This window comes from Mustelus asterias, chromosome 26, assembly GCF_964213995.1.
Source record: "Mustelus asterias chromosome 26, sMusAst1.hap1.1, whole genome shotgun sequence".
Classification (NCBI taxonomy): domain Eukaryota; kingdom Metazoa; phylum Chordata; class Chondrichthyes; order Carcharhiniformes; family Triakidae; genus Mustelus; species Mustelus asterias.
The window spans coordinates 19,413,192-19,438,705 of NC_135826.1; the positions used below are offsets into that span (position 1 = coordinate 19,413,192).

The 25,514-nt window shown below is 45.6% G+C and overlaps 1 protein-coding gene across 1 annotated transcript in view; it reads right to left on the minus strand.

Annotated features, from left to right (window-relative positions):
* Positions 1–25,514, minus strand: part of LOC144479501 (ADAMTS-like protein 5) — a 125,889-nt gene that overhangs the window by 6,480 nt on the left and 93,895 nt on the right. Inside the window, exons 6-11 of the mRNA XM_078198232.1 lie at positions 24,051–24,178; positions 21,888–22,011; positions 17,635–17,718; positions 9,265–9,428; positions 3,871–4,084; positions 1,496–1,600 (exon numbers count right to left, since the gene is read on the minus strand). Coding sequence (XP_078054358.1) covers positions 1,496–1,600; positions 3,871–4,084; positions 9,265–9,428; positions 17,635–17,718; positions 21,888–22,011; positions 24,051–24,178 — 819 coding nt within the window. The remainder of the gene's footprint in view (positions 1–1,495; positions 1,601–3,870; positions 4,085–9,264; positions 9,429–17,634; positions 17,719–21,887; positions 22,012–24,050; positions 24,179–25,514) is intronic.

Genomic DNA, 25,514 nt, shown 5'->3' on the forward strand with positions numbered 1-25,514 from the left:
TTAACATTCAAGCAACTCAAGAGCAAGCTTTGAGAGAAATCAACATGGTTGACTTCACATTGGTGGGGAGAGTGTGTGACCGCCATTTGTAGTGGAACTGTAAATAAAGAACTTGTTTGATTTGGCTACGAAGAGCAAACAAGAGGCTCTGTGTGTGGCCAATCGTCTCAACATTTAAGCAATTCCGTAAGCATACACCATTAAAGGCAACTAATGAATATTGGAATTCTTCTTTGGTCATTGAAAATTCATTTTGTAGGGCTCACTGAAATATTTCAGTGGATTGAAGTCATACCATCCCATATTAGGAACAAATAGCTTAATGTGTTCATAGCAACATGAGTAGGCCATTCAGACCTTCAAGACTGCAGTGCCATGGTCAAGATAGCTATTACCTTTTCAATCCCAATTTTCGGCCTTTTGGTGAGATCAAGAGTCAGATCAAGTTGGGGCAGCATGGTGGCACAGTTAGCACTGCTGCCTCACAACGCCAGGGACCTGGGTTTGATCCCCGGCTTGGGTCACTGTCTGAGCAGAGTCTGCATGTTCTCCCCAAGTCGGCGTGCGTTTCTTCCGGGTGCTCCGGTTTCCTCCCACAGTCCAAAAGGCGTGCTGGTTAGGTGCATTAGCCAAATTCTCCCTCAGTGTATCCGAACAGGCGCCGGAGTGTGGCGACTAGGGGATTTTCACAGTAACTCCATTGCAGTATTAATGTAAACCTACTTGTGACACTAATAAAAAAAACTTTAAAAAGATGGGGTGCAGTGCCTTATCTTGTCAGCCAGGATCTCATTTGTCTCTCTTGTGGGGACCTTGAATTGGATTCAATTGGAATTTGAATTTGGTTTTGGGAGCAAGTAAAGATGGATTTGGGTTTGTCCAGTCCATTCTGAGCCTTCGTCTTGTAAGTTTAAGAATGGAGTAAAAAATTAAAATACAAAATCGCAATTCATACCCTTTCTTAGTCAAGATACGTTTTGGATTCATTGAGGCATTGGCTGCACAAACCTTTTGGACATCCCAACCTGATAAGTTAAAAAATATGCAAAGTCACCATAGTCCTAGATCTTCATCCACTTTAAGGGGGAGAGCTGAATGGTGGTGATTTAACCTGAGGATCACCACACCTCAGGCAAGGGGCAAGGTTGAGAAGGCGGGGCCTTCATGAATAACTTCAATCGTTTCAGGAATTGAACCCATGCTCTTGACACCGCTCTATGTCACTAACCAGCAGTCCAGCCAACTGAGCTGAACCGACACTCAGGGTAAAAATATACCTTCCTGCTTTATATATAAAATATACTTAAATGTTGGTCCTTTGAGGATTTTCTCACATCACGATGTCCTCCACATCATGACTCCCAACACCCAGTGTCTCACCAGCCCCCAGCCATCCACTGGCAGTCATGTCGTTTTCTGGGAGAGGCAAATAAAACAGATACTAAAGAAACACGAAAGCCTGTGTCTTGCAGTGCCTTTGACTTTTTGCACTCACCGGGCTGCAGATTGGTGGGCTGGATGGGATCCCTTGGTAATACATTTTGAAAATGATTATCTTGATGAGGATGCACCGGTGGATGCTGAGCAGGGTGAACCCAGCCTGAGGAGAAAGAGGGAGGAGCAAAACAAAATAAGTCAGTCCAAACTAGAACTTTAAAAACTTGCCTCTATTCGAAAGGAATGCCTGTGGTGAAGACTGTTCCTCTAACCCTCCTATTTGTCAGGCTCCCCTAAATGTGCCGTTGCTTGGGATTCTCCCTCATGAGCATAGAAAGTGAATGAATCAGCCATTGTTAGCATGCCTAATAGGCCATAGGCAACGGGAAAGCCTTCTGCTTGCTCTTTCTGGGTAAGAGTTTTAACAACACCAGGTTAAAGTCCAACAGGTTTATTTGGTAGCAAATGGGTATTTGCTACCAAATAAATCTGTTGGACTTTAACCTGGTGTTGTTAAAACTCTTACTGTGTTCACCCCAGTCCAACGCCGGCATCTCCACATCATGCTCTTTCTGGCACAGTGGTTAGCAGTGCTGCCTCACAGCACCAGGGACCCGGGTTTGATTCCCGGCTTGGGTCACTGTCTGTGTGGAGTCTGCACGCTCTCCCCGTGTCTGCGTGGGTTTTCTCAGGGTGCTCCGGTTTCCTCCCACAGTCTGAAAGACATGCTGGTTAGGTGCATCGGCCATGCTAAATTCTCCCTCAGTGTAACCGAACAGGCGCCGGAGTGTGGCGACTAGGGGATTTTCACAGTAACTTCATTGCAGCTTTAACGTAAGCCTACTTGTGACACTAATAAATAAACTTTAAACCTACTTATATCCTTATTGATTTCCAGGGTATTTTCTTATTCATTCATGGGTCGTGGGCACCGCTGGCAGGGTTAGTGTTCACTGCCCATCCCTAATTGCCCTTGAATTGAGTGGCCTTTAAGAGTCAGTCACATTGCTGTGGATCTGGAGTCACGTGTAATCAGACCAGGTAAGGACGGCTGCTTTCCTGGAGTAGGTTAGTGAACTGTAAAAGTTTTTACTACAATAGTTTGGTGGTCATCATTTAACTTTTAATTCCATGGCGGGATTTGAACCTGGGTCCCCAGAGGAATACTCTGGGTCTCGGGTTACTAGTGCAGTAACAATGCCACTACCCCACTGCCCCCCCCCCTCGGCTTTCATACAATTGGATGTGTCTGGTCCCTGTTATAATGCATATTTTATTAAAAATCTAACACTGTGCACCTCAATTTCAAATTTTCCTCCAATCCTGCTTCACCTGTAGGTTATTATATGACACTGAATTATCAGCACAAGAGACAGGCCATTTGTCTGTTTAATTTGAACCATTTGTGCCATTTGGGTGGCATGGTGGCATAATGGTTAGCACAGCTGCCTCACAGTGCCAGGGACCTCGGTTCGATTCCCAGCTTGGGTCACTGTTTGTGTGGAGCTTACACATTTTCCCCATGTCTGCATGTGTTTCCTCCGGGTGCTCCAGTTTCCTCCCACAGTCCAAAGATGTTAGGTGGATTGGCCATGCTAAATTGCCCCTTGGTGTCAGGGAAGCTAGCTAGGGTAAATGCATGGGGTTATCGGGATAGGGCCTGGGTGGGATTGTGGTCGGTGCAGACTCGATGGGCTGAATGGCCTCTTTCTGCACTGTAGAATTCTATGAATCCCTGACTGACCCTCCACCACCCCCACCACTCTCTCCCATCCTTGGGTCGAGATGAGTGAAATCACTGGGAACATCCCCTATTCTGCCCACCTAATTTCCTTAATTAGTGGTGGAGTGGGAGGGGCCATTTCCTGCCAGAGTCTTAATCGGCTTGCAGGTGGGAAGTGGCAGAGACTCCACTCACCAACGTACCAGCCAATTAACTGCCCTTGCTGCCTCCAAACCTGCTCCAGGAGAAGACATAAAATACCGCCTGCTGGATAGAATAGAATCACTACAGTGCGGAAGGAGGCCATTCAGCCCGATGAACCTGCACTGACAACAATCCCACCCAGGCCCTATCCCCCGTAACCCCAAGTATTTACACTGCTAATCTCCCTGACATTAAGGGGCAATTCGCCATAGCCAATTAACCTAACCTGCACATCTTTGGAGTGTGGGAGGAAACCCACACAGACAGTCACCTGAGGTTGGAGGAGTCACCTTGGGCTGTTTTGCTGTCCCTGCTAAGGATAACCTCAAGATCGGCAGCGGCAGGGATCAGGCAGCCGGATGACCACTCAGATTTGAGGCGTGAAACCAAAAATATTTGAGGTGGCGCAACTGAAATAGGCGGCAAGAACGGCACTGGAAAATGGTCACTCCTGAAATCAAAAACTCTAGCGAATGGAGGGGTTCAAGCAAATGGCTGCGACATACCTGGGTGGACGGTTGGCTTCCTGGTTGTACTGATGGTAGTGGTAGAGGCTGTTGTGGTCGGTGTCCAGGGCAGGTAACCGAGAGGGTTGTCAGCCTCAATCACAGCAATCTCAGGCTGTCTCAGTGGACTGTGGCCCCCCTGGTAATGATGATAGCGTTCATTGGGAAGCCAGAACTCATATTCGATACCCGAGTTTTCCTCTTGCAGAAGAACCTGTAACGCAAGTTGAGTTGTTCATGCTCCAGTGCTGAATCTTATTGCAATGACTGCATTCTATATTGTTCATGGAGGGCACTGTAATAATGCTGGCTTGAGTTTCTTTTGGCATTGTGTAAAATGACAATTTTAAGAGTTATTTTATTCTGCGTTTATTTCCTTCACCTGTTAGAATCCCTACAGTGCAGAAGGAAGCCATTCGGCCCCCATCAAGCCTGTACAATCCCACCCAGGCCCTATTCCCGTAACCTCACGCATTTACCATGCTACTCCCCCTGACACTAGGGTCAATTTAGGATGGCCAGTCAACCTAACGCGCACATCTTTGGACTGTGGGAGGAAACCGGAGCACCCGAAGGGAACCCACGTAGACACAGGGAGAATGTGCAAACTCCACACAGACAGTGACCCGAGGCCGGAATTGAATCCTGGCACTGTGAGGCAGCAGTGCTAACCACTGTGCTACCATGCCGCCCATTTTGGTGAAGGCCTCAATTAAATTATTGCCCAAAATATTTTATGAGAATTAGAAGTCTTTCATTTTTATAGCACCGTTCACAAGCTCAGGACATCCCCAAAGTGATTTACAGACAATTAAATCCTTTAAAGTGCAATCACTCTTGTAATATTGGAAACAAAGAAGCTAATTTGCATACAACATGGAGTTTAGAAGAACTGTACAGCACAGGAAACAGGCCCTTGGGCCCTCCAAAAGGGTGAGAGCGGATCTCAAAGAAACGTATAAACTTCTAACAGGGTTAGATAGGATAGATTCAGAAAGAATGTTCCAAATGGTGAGGGAATCTAGAACTAGGGTTCATAGTTTGAGGATAAGAGGTAAACCTTTTAGGACAGAGGTGAGGAGAAATTTCTTCACCCAAAGAGTGGTGAGTTTGCTTCGATGTAAAACCACAAAATGCAACTGATCTAGGAATGCACCCATATACCAAGCAAGCCCTGTGTAATGCATTTCCTGCTTTCAGTTGTGGATGTGAGGGCGGCATGGTGGTACAGTGGTGAGCACTGCTGCCTCACAGTGCCAGTGACCCGGGTTCAATTCCGGCCTCGGGTCACTGTCTGTGTGGAGTTTGCACATTCTCCCCATGTCTGTGTAGGTTTGCTCTGGGTGCTCCAGTTTCCTTCCAAAGGTGCATAGGTTAGGTTGATTGGCCATGCTAAATTGACCCTAGAGTCAGGGCGTTAGCAGGGTAAATATGTGGAGTTACGGAAATAGGGCCTGGGCGGGATTGTGGTCGGTGCAGACTCGATGGGCCGAATGGCTTCCTTCTGCACCGTAGGGATTCTACAGTTGCTGTATCGGTGAGCATATCAATATTTGTAATACTGTGTCGAGCTAACCAGTTACATCATAAATCTACATGCATTAAAAAGAGCGAGAACGCTGAATCTGTGGAATTAATTACCACAGAAAGTAGTTGCGTGATTTCAAGAAAAAAATAGACATAACTCTTGAGGCCAACGGGATCAAGAGACAGTGGGGGGAAAGTGGGATCAGGATATTGAATTTGATGATCAGCCATGATCATAATGAATGATGGAGCCGGCTCAAAGGGCTGAATGGCCTAGCCCTGGTTCTAGTTTCTATGTATGTTTACCATGGCTTCTCTGTGGTTGGATGAAGTCACACAGTGTGATATTACAGTACCAATGATTAATCATTAAATGTTGCTCATTTAGTAGCGACTTTCAGCTATTTACGGGTCTATAAAAAATAGCCGCAATGAATAAATTGCCTGTTTATGCTTGCTCATTTTTGCATAGCATAACTTCAGGTCCTTCAGCAAGGTTTAGGGATAAGGTTCAGACTGTGCAGTCGTGGCCAAGAGTTGGGGAATGACTCAGGTCCAGTTTAAACAGTCAGTTTGGTTTAGCACCAGACTTTAGAATTTGGTCTTGAAACAGTGCAGTGTGAAAATTAGTATGGAAAAATTTAGTTCTTTTCCTCATGGTATGCTAGGTGAGATTTCTCTTTTGAATGATTCATTTGGGAAGAGCTCCCATGTGTGTAATATCATAGAATCCTACAGTGCAGAAGGAGGCCATTTGGCCCAAGTCTGCACCGACCACAATCCCACCCAGGCTCTATCCCCATAACGCAATACATTTACCCTAGCTAGTCCCCCTGACACTAAGGAGCAATTGATCATGGCCAATCCACCTAACCCGCACATCTTTGGACTGTGTGAGGAAACCGGAGCACCCAGAGGAAATCCACGCAGACATGGGGAGAATGTGCAAACTCCACCAGACAGTGACCCAAGTCGGGAATCGAACTCGGTCCCTGGCGCTGTGAGGCAGCAGTGCTAACCACTGTGCCACCGTGTTGCAAAGACGTTAATGGTGAGGGGCATGGATTTACAGTAATTGGTAGAAAGATTAGAGGGGAGACGAGGAAAAATATTTTCACCCAGAGGGTTGTGAGGGTCTGGAACTCACTGCCTGAAAGGGTAGTGGATGCAGAAACCCAACTCATTTAAAAGGTGGCTGGATTGGCACCTGATCTGCTGTAACCTGCAGGGCTATGGAACAAACGCCGGTAAGTGGGATTTGGCTGGGTGGCTCGTTTCTCAATCAATGCAGACACAATGGGCCAAATGGCCTCTTTAAGTGCATCCAAGCTATTCAGGCCCCTCACAATCTCCCCTCAGCCTCTTCTGTTCCAAGGAGAATAACTCCAGCCTATCTAACCTTTCACTATAGCTGCAATTTTCCAGTCCGGGCACACAGTACTGAAGTTGTGACCCAACTAATGTTTTATATAGTTCCAGCGTAACCTCCCTCCTGTTATATTCTATAACTCGGCTAATAAATCAAAGGATTCCAAAGGGTTCAATGGAAGGATGAGAAGTTTTTTTTTGTAGTAAGTTGCTATAATCTAAATGCGTTGCCTTGACAAGATAGTGGAAGAGATAGCTTCTGAAAAGGAATGAGATATATGCAAGTTCGCCTCCAAGCCACACACCATCCTAACTTGGAACTATATCGCTGTTCCTTTACTGTCACTGGATCAAAATCCTGGAACTTCCTCCTAAGAGCACTGTGGGTGTACCTAAACCATATGGACTGTAGAGGCTCACTAAAATCTTCTCAAGGGCCAAGAGGGATGACACCAAATGCTGGATTCGTCAGTGATGCCCACATCCCATAGTATGGGGAGAAATAATTAATCTGATATCACTTTCAAAAAGCCAGCTCTGGCGCAATGGGCCAAACGGCCATAAAACAGTAAAATATAGGAGCGTAGGGCTAATCTGATAGAGGTCTATAAAATAATGAGGGGACATAGATCAGTTACAAAGTCAACATCTTTTCCCAAAGGTAGGGGAGTCTAAAATTAGAGGGCATGGTTTAAGGGTGAGAGGGGAGAGATAAAAAAGGGTCCAGAGGGGCAACCTTTTCACACAGAAGGTGGTGGGTGTCTGGAACAAGCTGCCAGAGGTAGTAGAAGAGGCGAGTACAATTTTGTCTTTTAAAAAGCATTTAGACAGCTACATGGGTAAGATGGGTATAGAGGGATATGGGCCAAACACGGGCAATTGGGACTAGCTTAGTGGTTAGTTGGGACAAGTTGGATGGACAAGTTGGGCTGAAGGGCCTATTTCCATGCTGTAAACCTCTATGGCTCTAATTAGGACATTTGGCCCATTGATCTGCTTCGATCATGGTCGATATGTTTCTTAATCCCATTCTCCCACCTTTTCCCCAGAACCTATGATCTCCTTACCAATCCAGAAACTGTCTATCTCTGTCAGAAATCACTCAATGACCTGGCCATGAATTCCACAGATTCACCACTCTCTGGCTGAAGAGATTCCTCCTCATCTCGGTTCTAAAGGATTGTGCCTTTACTCTGAGGCTGTGCCCTTGAATCCTAGTCTCTCCTACTAATGGAAACATCTTCCTCACGTCCACTCTATCCAGGGCTCTCAGTAAATGGCCTCATTCTATGACTCGAAAAGGATAGGTGCCTGGATGCTGATAAATCCGACAAGAACGTATTTAATATGTTCAATATTTAGAATAAGATCACGCATACATTCTTTACACAGGTGTTTACGATCTTGTTATAAATAATTGAGGAAGATTCTATACTCCGAGAAACTATTTAGGAATTGAATGTCTAAATATGGTTTAATGGCTGACATTTGTTTAAGAAGTTTTCTGTCTTTCACCCATTGAACCCTCACTGGGTTCTTTCCAAATCCTTAAACTGAGAGAAAATCGACTTCAGATAAACATGTGGCGTTAATGGTTATTTTATACTGTAAATTGCCAAGGACAACAGCAGTGGATAATTTTCGATGTTTTAGCTAGCTGAGGAAAGCATCGCCAGCGGAGTTAGATAGTTCGACAGTCGTGCAGAAACACCACATCAGGCTGGGAGAGCCTGCCACACTTTCTTTAATGTGGAGATGTTGGACTGGGGTGGGCACAGTAAGAAGTCTCACAACACGAGGTTAAAGTCCTACAGGTTTATTTGGAATCAAGAGCTTTCGGAGCGCTGCTCCTTCATCAGGTGAATGGAGAGCTGAGTTCACAAACACGACATATATAGACAGAGACACAATTGCAAGATAATGGTTGGAATGCGAGTCTTTGCAGGTAATCAAGTCTTTACAGGTACAGACAATGCGAGTGGAGAGAGGGATAATCACAGGTTAAAGAGATGTGAATTGTCTCAAGCCAGGATATTAGTAGGATTTTGCAAGCCCAGGCCAAATGGTGGGGGTTAGACGTAGTGTGACATGAACCCAAGATCCCGGTTGAGGCCATCCTCCTGCGGCCAGAGCTTGGCTACTTGGGTTCATGACACACTACATTAACCCCCTACCTGTAAAGACTTGATTACCTGTAAAGACTCGCATTCCAACCATTATCTTGCAATTGTGTCTTTGTCTATATACGCCCTGTTTGTGAACCCAGCTCTCCGCTCACCTGATGAAGGAGCAGTGCTCCGAAAGCTCGTGATTCCAAATAAACCTGTTGGACTTTAACCTGGTGTTGTGGTTATTCTTACCACGCACACTTTCTTTACACTGTTACTATCACTGCTGCGAATGTCCCACTGATAGGAACTGCGCAAATCGTGACAGACATATAACAAATCGTTCTGCCAGGAAAAATAATCACCACACTTTTTACTCAAAGATTTATACCATCACATGAAGATCCTCCGCCGTTGGTCCTGCTGCCTCAATCGTCTCGTGGTTGCCAGCAGAGCGCTTGTAGAGTACTTTGGTACCAGCGACATCAAACTCCCCGGGCCAGTCTATAACCCAGTTCCCGTTAATCACGTAGTGATTTTTGCCGTTTATTAAGGCTATGGACAGAAAATAGAATCATCGCAGTGAAAAACTGTAATCGCTCATAAGAACATAAGAAATAGGAGCAGGAGTAGGCCATCTAGCCCTTCGAGCCTGCCCCGCCATTCAACAAGATCATGGCTGATCTGAAGCGAATCAGTTCCACTTACCCGCCTGCTCCCCATATCCCCTAATTCCCTTATCGATCAGAAAACTATCTACCTGTGATTTAAACATATTCAACGAGGAAGCCTCCACCACTTCAATGGGCAGAGAATTCCAGACATTGACTACCCTCTGAGAGAAGAAGTTCCCCCTCAACTCTGTTCTGAACCGGCCCCCCCTTATTTTGAGGCTGTGCCCTCTAGTTCTGGTTTCCCTTCTAAGTGGAAAGAATCTCTCCACCTCTACCCTATCCAGCCCCTTCATTATCTTATATGTCTCTATAAGATCACCCCTCATCCTTCTAAACTCCAACAAGTACAGACCCAATCTGTTTAATCTCTCCTCATAAGCTACACCCCTCATCTCCGGTATCAACCTGGTGAACCTTCTCTGCACTCCCTCCAAGGCCAATATATCCTTTCACAAATAAGGGGACCAAAACTGCACACAGTACTCCAGTTGCGGCCTCACCAGTGCCTTGTACAGTTGCAGCAAGACCTCCCTGCTTTTATATTCTATCCCCCTCGCGATAAAGGCCAACATTCCATTCGCCTCATAATCAGTGCAATCAAAAATACAATTATCCATAGTTGTAGCACTGCATACCGATCATTGATATAATACAGCATGGGATGGGGCAGTGAAATAGGTTAAAAGCAAAATACTGTAGACACTGGAATCTGAAACAAAAACAGAAAATGCTGGAAAATCTCAGCAGGTCTGACAGCAAAGGGCAGCACAGTGGCACAGTGGTTAGCATTCTGCCTAACAGCGCCAGGGACCTGGGTTCAATTCCCGGCTTGGGTCACTGTCTGTGTGGAGTTTGCACGTTCTCCCTGTGTCTGCGTGGGTTTCCTCCGGGTGCTCCGGTTTCCTCCCACAATCCAAAGATGTGCAGGTTGGGTGGATTGGCCATGCTAAATTGCCCCTGAGTGTCAGGGGGGCTAGTTAGGGTAAGTGCATGGGGTTATGGGGAGAGGGCCTGGGTGGGATCGTGATCGGTGTGGACTTGATGGGCCAAATGGCCTCCTTCTGCACTGCAGGATTCTATGATGAACATCTGTGGGGGGAGAATAGAGCCAATGTTTTGAGTCTAGATGACCCTTCAGAATTGGCCCTTTCACTGCCTAAAATTGCAAATGGGGTCCTATTTATATCATGGCACCCCAGTTTCATTACCAAAAAGAGACTCACAGGTGAACCCCTGCCAGTAGACCCCTTTCATAATGGACCCAATGTTAATTCAAGGATACCAATCCCATTTTGAAACCATTACCCACCCACTCTCGTGCAGAAGAGTTGAAATGCCTAAAAAGGATTAATGGAAAAAGATCAGGACACTGATTGTAAGGGAAGCAGCTCGATACCATTGGAGACTGACCTAACCAGAACTCCAACAATGAGGTCTTCTACCCTTGTCATGATGAGAAAGTTTGGATGATTATGGTTCCCAATGCCGCTTGGCGTGGCAGTTTGAAAATTACTGCCCATTACCAACAAAGGCGAAAATTGATGCCCCTCTTAAATTGGCAGCACTCTCGTGCACCCACATTTTCATGGACCAATGATGTAATCATGGGGGTGATATAACTCCCATCAGTAGCACATAACATTAGATGGTTACAACATTAGATGGTTACTGGATGACCAGGGCAGCACGATGGCATGGTGGTCAGCACTGCTGCCTCACAGTGCCAGGGACAAGGGTTCAAATCTGGCCTTGGGTTACTGTCTGTGTGGAGTTTGCATATTCTCCCTGTGTCTGCGTGGGTTTCTTCCGGGTGCTCCAGTTTCACCCCACACTCCAAAGATGTGCAGGCCAGGTGGATTGGCCCTGCTAAATTGCCCCTTAGAGTCAGGGGGATTAGCCGGGTGCATATGTGGGGTTACAGAGATAGGGCCTGGGTGGGATTGTGGTCGGTGCAGGCTCGATGGGCCGAATGACCTCTTTCTGCACTGTAGGGATTCTATGGATCTATGAATTCTATGATATAGGCACAGGAGAATTAATTAACAGTTGAAAGAGAAGGCTCTACTGTTGAAAGACATTTGAAGGGTGAGATAGTTCTGAAGGGTGAGCCGAATGCCATACTCCACAGGCAGCATTCCGCCACCATCTCCCCCCCCCCCCCCCACCCACCCTACCACTGACCCATTAACCCCACTCCTCCACCTCCACCAACCCCAGCACCCCCGCTGGCATCATCTGTGGTTGCTTTGTGATTTTTTTGCAATGTTTTTTTAAACTTAATAATACACTGGAAGCTTTGCCAGTTTAGTTTCAGAAATGGGGATCAGAGCTAATGAGATTGCCCAGGAGGCACAGAGACCAATAATAAAAACAAGCAACGTTTTATCACTGTCTACAAATGCTTAGTTGGATTGTTTACTTCAGGGCAGCAACGTATGAGAACCAGCACTGACTTCTGTGATAAATCAGCCAGGGGGATCAGGGAGTCATTGAATAGGATCTCGACAGTGCAGAGAGGCCATTCAGCCCATCGAGTCTGCACCGACTCTCTGACAGAGTATCTAACCCAGGCCCTGTCCCCCACCCTATCCTTATAACCCTACACATTTACCATGGCTAATCCATCTCATCTAAAAACTTCATTCAACCAATCGCACAATCCAGAATATGTCCAGCAGGAAATGCTCCCCGGCAAACATCATCTCTGGACATTGGAATGGAGGCTTGATTTCCTCCCTGTGATTCAATTCAACTTGGGAACTCCAGGTTGTAAATTCACCAAATGATGTTTTGCCAATCCTAGAACTGAACTTCAAAGACTTTAGGACTACCAGCCTTAAAGTAGTTTTGAATATTTATTGGTGGTGTGTACAGTTCACTCAGGGACTCCAGGTTGCTGTAGCAACAGGCAGTTTGGCATGCATGTTGTAGTCGACTATAGAGAGTGATGGTAGAGACTCCATCACATGGCTGATCTCTCACCCTCTTATCGCCTGCCGTTGTGTTGGAAGGATTTGTAGACTGGTAGCGAGCCTGCTTAGCCAAGTTATGAGCACCTGCAACTTCCTTGGCCATCAAGTCCTAGGGACTATTTTTTATTCGTTCATGGGACATTGCTGTCACTGCCTGGCCATCCCTAGTTTCCCGAAGGCAGTTGAGAGTTAACCACATTGCTGTGGCTCTGGAGTCACATGTAGGCCAGACCAAGTAAGGACGGCAGATTTCCTTTCCTAAAGGAGACTAGTGAACCAGATGAGTTTTTCTGAGAATCGACAATAATTTTGTGGTCATTAGTAGATTCTTAATTCCAGATTTTTAAAAATTGAATTCAAATTCCATCATATGCCGTGGCGGGATTCGAACCCAGGTCCCCAGAATATCAGCTGAGTTTCTGAGCGATAACACCACTAGGCCATTGCCTCCTGGTGATTATGGTTCAGAGGTCGGGGCTCTACTCACTGCACCACAACATTATCTTACTCCAGTGAAATCTAAACTCATCACAAAGGCCTCCTACCTGAATCATGCTCTCAAAACTATGGAACTCCATACCTTCCTCAACATTTCTATCCTTCAACCATCCTCATGCCTAAAAAAATATTAATTTGTTGACTGCATTAATGAATTATTTCATCTATTCTCTTCTCCGGAACCTCGGGAGTGTGTCCTATACTATGGGTCTTGGTCTTTCACCTGTCTCAGCATTAAAGAGAAACAATTCCTCTTCAATGTGAAAATAACTTACAAACCAGTGAATACAATCATGGGTAACAAAAACAGCTTGTACTTATATAGCGCCATTAGTGTAGTAAATGTCCCAAGGTGCTTCACTGGAAGGTCATCAAACAAATCTTAACACATTCTTTTATTTTGTGTCTCAAGTAGGCTTACATTAACACTGCAATGAAGTTACTGTGAAAATCCCCCGAGTCGCCACACTCCGGTGCCTGTTCGGGTACACTGAGGGAGAATTTAGCACGGCCAATGGATCTAACCAGCACATCTATCGGACTGCGGGAGGAAACCAGAGCACCCAGAGGAGACTCATGCAGACACGGGGATAACATGCAGACTCCACACAGACAGTCACCCAAGCTGGGAATTGAACCTGGGTCACTGGTGCTGTGAGGCAGCATTGTTAACCACTGTGCCACCGTGCCAGCCCATTAGTCAAAAATGTTGGTTTTAAACACCATCTTAATGGTGGAGACAGGAGGGAGTTAGAAGCAGAGAGGTTTAGGGAGTACACTCCACAATGTAGGCTCCAGGCAGCTGTAAACTCCAGTAGTAGTAAAAGGCTTCTCATGAAGCTAAACAGCAGAAGAATCCCCCCGCCCCACCAAAGCATCTGCTGAACTTTGGTGGAAATGCAGAGCTGGGATTTGGTGGAAATGGGATTCACAATACATGATCATTTATTTTAGTGACAGCCCTGCAATAGATTCACAACAGTCCTTTTGTTCAGGCGGTAAGAAATTTGACTTATTAATCATACGTATTTCAAAACCACTAATTACTACTTCCTAGAAAAGCACAATCTGTAGCTGGTGGTCTGATAGCTCATGAGGCTGAGGGTTACACTCATCACCGTAAAGGTCATAAGTTCAAACCCAAGGATTTCTCGAATTCGCAGCCTTGTTTATGCTAATATTATCAGTTTGTAGTAAAGGGAAGTCAAGTATTTTGCTCCTCCGTGGTGGACACTATATCACCTTCTTTATCACAGTTTTCCCCAACTGCTAATTATTTACCACATACCAACCTTCATACACAATGTACTCTATAATTAGCTGAGCCACAGATGTATACTTTGAAATGTCAGGCGAGATTCTCCAAACTCCCAACCCGCATGTTTCTCCGGCAGTGGAAGGTGGCGTGCTGTTTGCTAGCAGTGGGATTTTCCAGTCTGGCTGCTGTCAATGGGATCTCCCATTGGTGTCACCCCACGCCACCACGATGAGGTGTGGAGGGGGAGGTGGGTGGGGGGGGGGGTGCGCTGCTGGCGGGACTGGAGAATCCCACTGGCATGAATGGCTGGAGAATTTCGGCTGACATATTAACCAATGCAAAAAGGAAGACTCACATTTATGTAGTACTTTTCACCACCACTTCCTGTCTCAAAGCGCTTGACAGCCAAGGAGGTACTTTCTGTGTAGCCAGAAGTTACAGGGTGCTCCTGCTACAGGGTGGCATAGTGGCTAGCATTGCTACCTCACAGCGCCAGGGACCCAGGTTCAATTCTGGCCTTGGGTCGTTGTCTGCGTGGAGTTTGCATGTTCTCCCTGTGTGTGTATGGGTTTCCTCCCACAATCCAAAGATGTACGGGTTAAGTTGATTGGCCATACTAAATTAACCCTAGTGTCAAGGGATTAGCAGGGTAAATATGTGGGTTATGGGAAAAAGGCCTGGGTGGGATAGTGGTCGTTGCAGACACGATGGGCTGAATGGCCTCCTTCTGTAATGTAGGGGTTCTATGATTCACTGTTGTAATGTAGGAAATGCAGCTGCCAATTTGCTCACAGCCAGCTCTCTTAAACAGCAATGTGATAATAAACAGATCATCTGTTTTTAAGCTTAATTGAGGGATAAATCTTGGCTAAAACACCCAGGGAAACCTCCCTTGCTCCCTTTCAAAATAGTGGCCGTGGAACCTTTAACCTCTACCCGGGAGCAGGTAGATGGGCCGCAGCTCAACACCGAATCCAAAAGACGGCACTTCCGACAATGTAGTATACCCTCAGGACTATGCTACATTGTCCTTGTAGCAGCCTTGATCTTTGTGCTCAAGTCTGCAGTGAGTCCAGATCTTAGAGATAAGAGCGTTCCTCACTGAGCTGTCACAGTCAACATTAATGACTGGTCAAATACCCCTACGCCTGAAAGAGCACCTCATCAGAATGAATTGACCCGACGTGCTTTAAAGGGACTCCATCAGTTGACAAGTGGCTGAAGAGGTGGATTCTGATGAGGCTTTTGAAGATGAAAGGAAATAATTGGGGTATCCAGACGTAGGGACATGATAGTGGCAAACTCTACCACTGTGCTTAGAACTCCGTAGGGCTGCTGTTAGGTCGCAGAGGCAGAGTGAAGTGAAATATTGAAGGAATTGTAAGTGAGGATGAGGATTTTGGAATCAATGTGATCGGATAAGGGTGAGATTGTCTTTTTTTTAGTTCATTTATGGGACATGGGCATCATTGGCTAGGATAGCATTCATTGTCCATCCCCTTGTTGCCCTTGAGAAGGTTGGGGAGATAAGTGAATGAATGTTAGCGTGGGGCAAGAGGCAAACAGTAGGTTCTGAATGTGCTGAAGGGACCGGGCCTAAATTTAACCCTCTGTCACTGAATGGATCTTGATTGAATTCAAATCTTGCCCATTGATTTTGTTTCACTGATTATTGTAAACCCCACGCTACCAAAGTACTTTTCTACTAAAATAACATAGAATTACACAGCATCCTACATTTCATTGGGATATCCGAAAGAACTTTAGAGCTAATAATTTATTTTTAAGCGTAGTCACTGATGTTCTGCAGCCAATAAGCAGACAGCAAGGTTCCATAGACAGGAAATTTATTGTTGACGTTGTTGATTAAGGGACTAATGTTGGCCAGGACCTACAGTAAGGGCAGGATTTTACACTGCCCTGTCTTGCGTGCTTTTCCTGTCACCTACCCACTGGCCCCCATGCTTGCTGTAATTTAGTAAATGGTGGGCGAGGCCCTTAAGTTGCCAATTAATGGCCACTTCCCACCTTCACCTAGCAGGAGGAGGAGCACGAGGTCCGGCAGGTATGTCTACTAGGTTCCTGGGTGGGAAAGAGTACCTCTTTCTTGGGTCTCCTTTTACGATCAGAGAGCACCCCTCATGTCTGCACTCCTCCCGGGTGCCCCCTTCCCACCCTGGTCTCTGCTCCCCAGGTCCTCATCTCGTTCACTCCTTTTCTGGAGGCTTCCTATCCTGGCTGAGAAGATGGCCTCCCCCTCCCCTCCCCCCGCCTCACCCAATCTCCCCGACCAACCTTGGCTCTTTTCACTGGGACTTCATGCAGTCCCACGAATGGCCATCACTCCTGGTGGCACTGCTGGGAGCAGAGAGCTGCTGGTTATCTGTTTGGCCTGCAACTCTCGGAGCTCAGAGTAGGAGCGGATGAGGGAAGGGGGGGATGCGTTGGGGTGTGGGTGCGGGGTGCGGGCAGGAGTTTCATTCTGGACCACTTAATTTTCCTCTGAGTGCTAAATGGCTACAGGGAAGCCTGCTGGAGACAGGTTTTATGGCAACTACTCAGGCATAATAATACTACCCCTGACATCCTGCCCTGGGTTGCAGTTCCCTAATGCCAGTATTAAAATTCTCACTCTTGTGTTTCATGTCATTAATGGAATCATTCTCTCCCTCTACAGTGGCCTCATGAAAACTCACAGATCCTTCCCTAAACCCTTCAACATTCATCTTTTCCTTTAAGACTACCTTTAAATCCTACCCCTTTGATCAGGTTTTTTTGATCATCCTTGCTAAAAACTCCGTGTTGGGCTTGACATCCAATGATTTTTGCTCACGCTTCTTGGGCCATTTTGTTATTTGGCTTCTGGGGCATCGTAGCTGACCTTTGACATCAAGATAACCCACCTGTCAGGATTAGGCAGATGTTATATATTTAAAAGGGTTGCAGGTTGCTTTAAAAGCAGATCACATGATCTGATGGTGATGTCTTTAGGGTGTTGCCACAGTCTGCTGTTTTACTTTCAGTTTGTATTCTGTGCAGAGAACATCTCTTTCGCTAAAACCTGTTGTGTGTTAACTTGAATATACGTGGGCAAAACACGTTCTTTTCTTTTTGTTAAAACCCACAACCCCAAACATAGATACGACATCGCACTAGACAGGGGTTAAAAGGGGGCGGCTGTCCCTGGCTGATTCTTCATGACCTAACTCAAGGACCCAAGGCTACTAAAGCTAAGTGCACCATAGGGAACTACAGTCCAGGCTGAAACCAGCTGACTCAATTCAAGGGAAATAGCAACTAACTTGGCATGTACTGCTGCAGTAACCTTTGAACCCTTGTAACTGAGAGCTTGGACTTACCCAGGTAGTTCCTGCTGTTGTCTGTAACTTTGATGTTAGTAGCTCCCGCTGGGATTACTGTTACATTATTGTAACCATAGTAACCTAGGATTAGTTAGAAAAAAAACACTAATTATTCTCTGCTACCAGTTACCATGTTTTGAAGTCCAGAAATTGCAGTAAATAATGATTTATTACACAAATATTAAACACACATTTTAGAAAACTGTGCAAAATATGTAAATAATAATAAATATATACATTTTTGTCGTGGACATCATGGAATATAATCAAAGAGCCATAGACTAGGACTATAAAATATTGAATACTATATAGAAGCTTATATAACAAAGAGAGAGGCAATTCATAGAATCATAGAATCCCTACAGTGCGGAAGGAGGCCATCTGGCCCATCAGGTCTGCACCGACCACAATCCCACCCAGGCCCTAACCCCATAAACCCACTTATTCACCCTGCCAATCCCCCTGACACAAGGGTCAATTTAGCATGGCCAATCAACCTAACCCACACATCTTTGGACTGTGGGAGGAAACCAGAGCACCCGGAGGAAACCCACGCAGACACGGGGAGAATGTGCAAACTCCACACAGACAGTGACCCGAGGTCGGACTTGAACCTGGGTCCTGGCGCTGTGAGGCAGCAATACGAACCACTGTGCCACCCGTCCTGTTTGTGCTGTTGGCTCTTAGCAAGAGCAATCTAAAACTAATCCCACTGCTCCAACCTCTCCCTATGACCCATACAGCACGGTAGCGCAGTGGTTAGCACTGCTGCTTCACAGCTCCAGGGTGCCAGGTTCGATTCCCAGCTCGGGTCACTGTCTGTGTGGAGTTTGCACATTCTCCTCGTGTCTGCGTGGGTTTCCTCCGGGTGCGCCAGTTTCCTCCCACAGTCCAAAGATGTGTGGGTTAGGTTGATTGGCCAGGTTAAAAATTGCCCCTTAGAATCCTAAGATGCGTAGGTTAGAGGGATTAGCGGGTAAATATGTGGGGGTAGGGCCTGGGTGGGATTGTGGTTGGTGCAGACTCGATGGGCCGAATGGCCTCCTTCTGCACTGTAGGGTTTCTATGATTTCTTTCTTTCTATGATGATTTTCTCTGCCTCTAATATTGGTCCAATTTTGCTTTGTAAGATCTTTGCCTCCACTGTTCCCTCCAGCACAGATATGTTCCAACGAGTATCTGTGCAGAGAATTGTGGTAAAATTGCGATCCCCACTCTACTGCGGCAATTTTAAATTGATGGCCTCATAGGAATGCCCTCATCATTGGCAATCTCCTTAATCTACTCATACTATCACAGAATCTTTATGGTGCAGAAGGAGGCCATTCGGCCCATCATGTCTGCACTGGCTTGCTGCAAGAGCATTCTACCTAATCCCCTGCCTTATCCCTGTAACCTTACACATTCTCTCTTTTCAGATAGCAATCTAATTCCCCTTTGAATGCCTTGATTGAACCTGCCTCCACCAGCCTCTCAGGAAGTTTGTTCCAGACTCCAACTATCCTCCGGGTGAGAAATGATTTCTACATCAGTTTTACTCCTTTTTGCCTATTGGGCGGTACGGTGGCACAGTGGTTAGCACTGCTGCATCACAGTGCCAGGGATCTGGGTTCGATTCCCGGCTTGGGTCACTGTCTGTGTGGAGTTTGCACTTTCTCCCCGTGTCTGCGTGGATTTCCTCCGGGTGCTCCAGTTTCCTCCCACAGTCCAAAGATGTGTGGGTTAGGTTGATTGGCCATGCTAAATTGACCCTAATGTCAGGGGATTAGCAGGATAAATATGTGGGATTATGGGAATAGGATCTGGGTGGGACTGTGGTCGGTGCAGACTCAATGGGCCAAATGGCTTCCTTCTGAATCAAAAAACCTTATCAAAACCTTTCCTAATTTTAAGGATCATTATTAAATCTCCTCATAGCCTTCTTCGTCCCAGTGGAACTAATCCCAGTATCGCAAGGGGCTCCTCATACACTCTTGGATTCTACTCTGAGTGCTCCCAATGGCCTCATAACTTTCCTATCAAGGGACACAAAAGAACGATTGTGCAATAGTTTTATTTTAAAGTTAAAAAAGTTAAGTTTTTGCTCAGATGACAAAGTGAGCTGTTTGATAGGAGGAAGTTAAATGTACAGTTGAAAATATCACCGGCAATCAGCTAAAGACTCGAGTTCAAAACCACTAGGAGACAAATTTTTAAATTGTGGATCTCAGAGGTAAAATTTGCAAGAGTAGAAAGATTATAAAAAAAGAGGCCACATTTTGGTTATTTAAAGATACATGGCCAGAATCTTCCGGTCTCACACGCCTCTCTACCACTTCCAGTGAGAACAGAGAATTTGGCGCTCAGCCAAGTCTTCATTCATTGCAGCAGAAATGGAGCATCCCGGCTGGGGGTGAGGTTGGAGAATTCTAGCCAATATTTCCAATTTTCAAACGGCATAAGATCATAAGTTATCGGAGCAGAACTAGGCCATTCGGCCCATCGAGACGGCTCCGCCATTCAATCATGGCTGATAAATTTCTCAATCCCATTCTCCCGCCTTTTCCCCGTAATCTTTGATCCCCTTACCAATCAAGAACCTATCTATCTCTGTCTTAAATGCGCTTTTTATGTCATTTGTGCTGTTTACCTAACAAGGAGGATTTGTGTGGTGATTTGAAGGAATCCTTTAAAACATATTTTTGTTTATTCATTCATGGGACATGGGCGTCACTAGCTGGCCAGCGTTTATTGCTCATCCCTAGTTGCCTGTGGGCAGTTGGGAGTCAACCACATTGCTGCAGGTCTGGAGCCACATGTAGGCCAGACCAGGTAAGATGGCAGATTTCCTTCCCTAAAGGGCATTGATGAACCAGATAGGCTTTTCCCACAATCAGCAGTGGTTTCACGGTCATCGATAGATTCTTAACTCCAGATATTTTTTATCGAACTCAAGTTCCACCATCTGCCGTGGCGGGATCTGAACCCGGGTCCCCAGAACATTAACTGAGTTTCTGAATTAATAGTCTAGCGATACTCGGTCATCGCCTCCCTCTCTTTTTGTGATCTAGAACTGCGTATCGAGCAATGAGTGGTTGTGGATAATAATGATCAGCAGCTAATCAGTTGTGATAATCAATGGAAGGTTGGTGTCAGAGTAGCATTATTCTGGAAAGAAAGATAATATTGTAAACACAGCAGGTCAGTCAGCAGTTGTAAAGAGAAAAGGTTTAGACTGCACGTTCTCAAGGGACTATTATTTAAATGGTAAAAAATTGCAGCATGCTGCTGTGCAAAGGGACCTGGGTGTCCTTGTGCAAGAATCACAAGGAGTTGGTTTGCAGGTGCAGCAGGTAATTAAGAAGGCAAATGGAATTTTGTCCTTTATTGCTAGATGGATGGAGTTTAAAAACAGCGAGGTTATGTTGCAGCTTTATAAGGTGTTGGTGAGGCCACACCTGGAGTACTGTGTACAGTTTTGGTCTCCTTACTTGAGAAAGGATATACTGGCACTGGAGGGGGTGCAGAGGAGATTCACTAGGTTGATTGCAGAGTAGAGAGGATTGGCTTATGAGGAGAGACTGAGTAGACTGGGACTATACGCATTGGAATTCACAAGGATGAGGGGAGATCTTATAGAAACATGTAAAATTATGAAGGGAATAGATAAGATAGAAGCAGGGAAGTTGTTTCCACTGGCGGGTGAAACTAGAACTAGGGGGCATGGCCTCAAAATAAGGGGGAGCAGATTTAGGACTGAGTTGAGGAGGAACTTCTTCACACAAAAGGTTGTGAATCTGTGGAATTCCCTGCCCAATGAAGCAGTTGAGGGCTACCTCATTGAATGTTTTTAAGGCAAGGATAGGTAAGTTTTTGAACAGTGAAGGAATTAAGGGTTATGGTGAGCGGGCGAGTAAGTGGAGCTGAGTCCACAAAAAGATCAGCCATGATTTTATTGAATGACGGAGCAGGCTCGAGGGGCCAGATGATTCTGCTCCTGGTTCTTATGTTCTTATGTAATGCAAATGCCCTACTTTATACTCTCTGAGGATGTTGGTGGGACTGCTGTACGTTTCCTGCAGTTTTTTTTATAGTTTAGTTTGTTTTTAACTTCAGATTTTTACTCCGGCAGAGAGTGTCCACACTGTTACTCCCACAAGCTATTGCGTGTTGCTCGTGGCACTGTGATGCGCCGCAGACTATTGCGCTCAAGGCAATTCATGTGTTAGTCATTCAAGGCATTCACCCATCGGGAATGTCAGGGCAATCACCAGAAGAGGGGAACGCTGATCGGTACAGTCTCCGGACCAGGATGCACGAGTCATTCCGTCCTCCGCAAACGCCGCAGACGTCCGTTTTGGCCTTTGAGCCGAGGATCCTGTCGCAACCTACTTTCTGGAAAGCAAAAAGTGAGAGGAAACAAAAACATATACTTCCAGTGATTCAGTACGGTTACAGTCACTCGACAGTGAAAGAATCTGATGGGAAAGGTGAGTCAAATGGGAGGGATATTTCCATGCCTCAGTTACTCTCTGAAGGGCCTGCTTCACGTTCTATGCACAAGGCTGACTTGTAAAGAATTGGTTTCCTCCTTATTTGTCTCGGTGTAAAGGATCCTGTTTATGTTCCACGCAGCGCTCAGTATTGCTCAAAGTGTGCAAAAAACACACACACGTAAAGGCTAATTCTGCAACTTCAGCAGAGAGCTACGCTTACAGGGCATGCAGGGGAGCGAACTGGACCCAACATGTTGTAGCTCTCACTCTGACCTGCTTGGAGTCTGTTACCCCCGCTATTAGAAGCATTGGGATCGCTGGATCCACACTGTAGGAAGAGCTCCAGATTCAATCTAATTTAGGATTGCCCCCAATTGGGCTAAACTGGAAATATATTGCCTTGCATGGAATTCAAGTCACCCAGCCCCATCTCACATCTCTGGATTATTAGCTGTTCTGAGTCAGGCCAGCAGTGGGCAGGGCTCTATATTGGCCTCAGTACATTAAGAAACAGCTTTGCTTCCTGCCTTGGTGTCCAGTTAGTCCTGGTGCAGACAGGATATGCTTTGGTTTGTGCTGCCTTGGCAGTTGAATAGCTGTGGACACTCACTGCCACAGCTTGCAAAGTGCACCTGAGCACAAAAAAGGAGGGGTGGAACAGCACCTCAATCAATGTTCCCTCTAATTTTTTTCCCCAGCCTGTTCATTTTGAATGCAAGGCACCTCTAAATTATTTTGTGCAGCTGTGCACACATGCTATCTTAAAGGGGCCATGCTATCTTAAAGGGGCCATGCTATCTTAAAGTGGACATAGTAACTTAGAAGGACGTGCTAAAGGGGATATGCTTCTATCCGGCTGTATCACAGCTTGGTACGGCTCCTGCTCTGACCAAGACTGCAAGAAACTACAAAGAATCGTGAACGTAGCCCAGTCCATCACGCAAACCAGCCTCCCATCCACTGACTCCGTCTCCATTTCCCGCTGCCTCGGAAAAGCAGCCAGCATAATCAAGGACCCCACGCACCCTGGGCATACTCTCTTCCACCTTCTTCCATTGGGAAAAGGATACAAAAGTCTGAGAACATGTACCAACTGACTCAAGAACGGCTTCTTCCCTGCTGCCATCAGACTTCTGAATGGACCTACCTTATATTAGGCTGATCTTTCTCTACACCTTATTTGTAACTGCAACACTATAATCTCATCCCCTCCTTTCCTTCTCCCCTATGCACTCTATGAATGGCATGCTTTGTCTGTACGGCGTGCAAGAAACAATACTTTTCACTGTATCTCAGTACATGACAATAAATCAAATCAAGTCAAATCAAATGCTATCTTAAAAAGGTGCTACCTTAAAGCAGCCAATGCGGTACTGTCGGAATTAATTAATGCACGCATGGGGAACACTGAACTCAAGATAATCCAGGACCTTAAGGAGAGGTATTAGGGATAGGAGAGTAACTGGAACATCAGTTGACAGTTCCTTAAAAAAAACATTTGAATTAGTTGTTTAAATCTTTTTGATCACGTGTATTAAAGGATTTCAACGAGCAATAAAATATTTACATGTCCTGTTTCTCTTGAGAGTTTTTGACATGTTATTCTGTTGGGGATTTCCTGGTAAGGCAGGGTCATGCTCTCAAAACATTGACGTAAAGTTAGCTGCAGTAGGGGGGTGATCTCATTGCAGGAGACACAAAATAAAAGGCAGATAAATTACACATCCGAACACTGGCGACAATGCCAGTTTTAAATGGTGATTGCTATGAGTTTAGAGAATGGCTGTGTGATCTGGGAGCACCGTCCCTGTATTGTCGAGTGTCCCTCACCACTGACAGGAATGTAACCGTTTGCCCTCAGTCTGGTCAGCAGCTGTTTATTCATCGTGTTCGCAAAGTCAGTTTTCTGTTTATATCATTTTCTGGGAAATTGCTCACCAGGCATTGCCCGTTAATACACATATCCGGTGAGTCAGGGCTACACTTGGTCCCATCCAGAACACGACCAAACATGTAGTAGAAATTCTTCCCTTTGGCTAGGCAGTTGAGGTCGCATTGATTGGGTGCTGTTAAACAGAAGATTAAGAGAGTAAGGTTCAAGGTTCAAGCCCACGTAAGTCTCCAACAGCGATGTGCTAAACCAAACCCAAGTAAACTTCAGTATAACAGATAGATCAATGATAGGCACAAAACAAATATTGCTCTTAGGCTTTGAAGTGCTGGTACTAAGAGGGTTAAAACTATTTGATCCAAGCTTTGCACTCTTTAGTCTTGCCTGGAGGGTTCAGAATACAAGAAAGCCTGGATAGGGTATGAGCATCAGACATTAAAATAGTTCGAGAATAATTTGGGTGTGGGAGTTGGAATGTCAAAGAGACGGGCTGTGCTCATCATTTGCTGCTCCTTATGTTCTCTTCTCATGGGGTCAGAATTCCTCTGGTCACTGCACTTTGCAACATCGTAAATGTGTCTGTGAAGATTTCCTGTGCTCCGTGTTACTGTCAAAATTGTAAACCTGTTTTTTTTTCGTAATGAGTTTGCAATCTTGTTGGAGATAATGACCAGAGGAAAACTTCACTGATGCATTTACGATCATGCTGGGGAGGGAGTTGTTACCCCAAATGATACAGCTGCTACTTAGATAAGTTTTAATGTACAAGACCACTCGGGCAATTCCAAGACTGCAAGAAACTACAAAGGATTGTGAACAAGCCGAGTCCATCACGCTAACCAGCCTCTCATCCATTGACTCTGTCTGCACTTTCTGCTGCCTCGGAAAAGCAGCCAGCATAATCAAGAATACAAAAGTCTGAGGTCACGTACCAAACGATTCAAGAACAGCTTCTTCCCTGCTGCCATCAGACTTTTGAATGGACCTACCTTATATTAAATTGGTCTTTCTTTACACTCTAGCTATGACTGTAACACTACATTTTGTACTCTCTCCTTTCCTTCTCCCCTGTGTACTCTATGAACAGTATGATTTGTCAAGCACGCAAGAAATAATACTTTTCACTGTATCCCCACATACATGTGACAATAAGGTAAACTAAACCAAATCAATTAATCTGCTAGTTTCTCCACTCTGAAAACATTAATCTCAATGCATTAATCTCAGTGCATTAATCTCCGTGCATTTGAGCCATATTTTGGTAGGAACTTCTTAATGACCATGCACAGGATTCATATCATTACGACTTGTACACTCGATCAGGTGTTACATCATTGTTAGTTGCACACAAGGTTAGGTGCACGGGAGTCCGGAAAACAGAAGCAGGGGTCAGCCATTCAGCCCTTCAAACCTGTTCTGCCATTCCATGATATCATGGCATAGTATCAGATTGTTGATAAGCAAAGGGGTGAAAGGTTATTGGGGGTAAGCAAGAATGTGGGGTTGAGGTT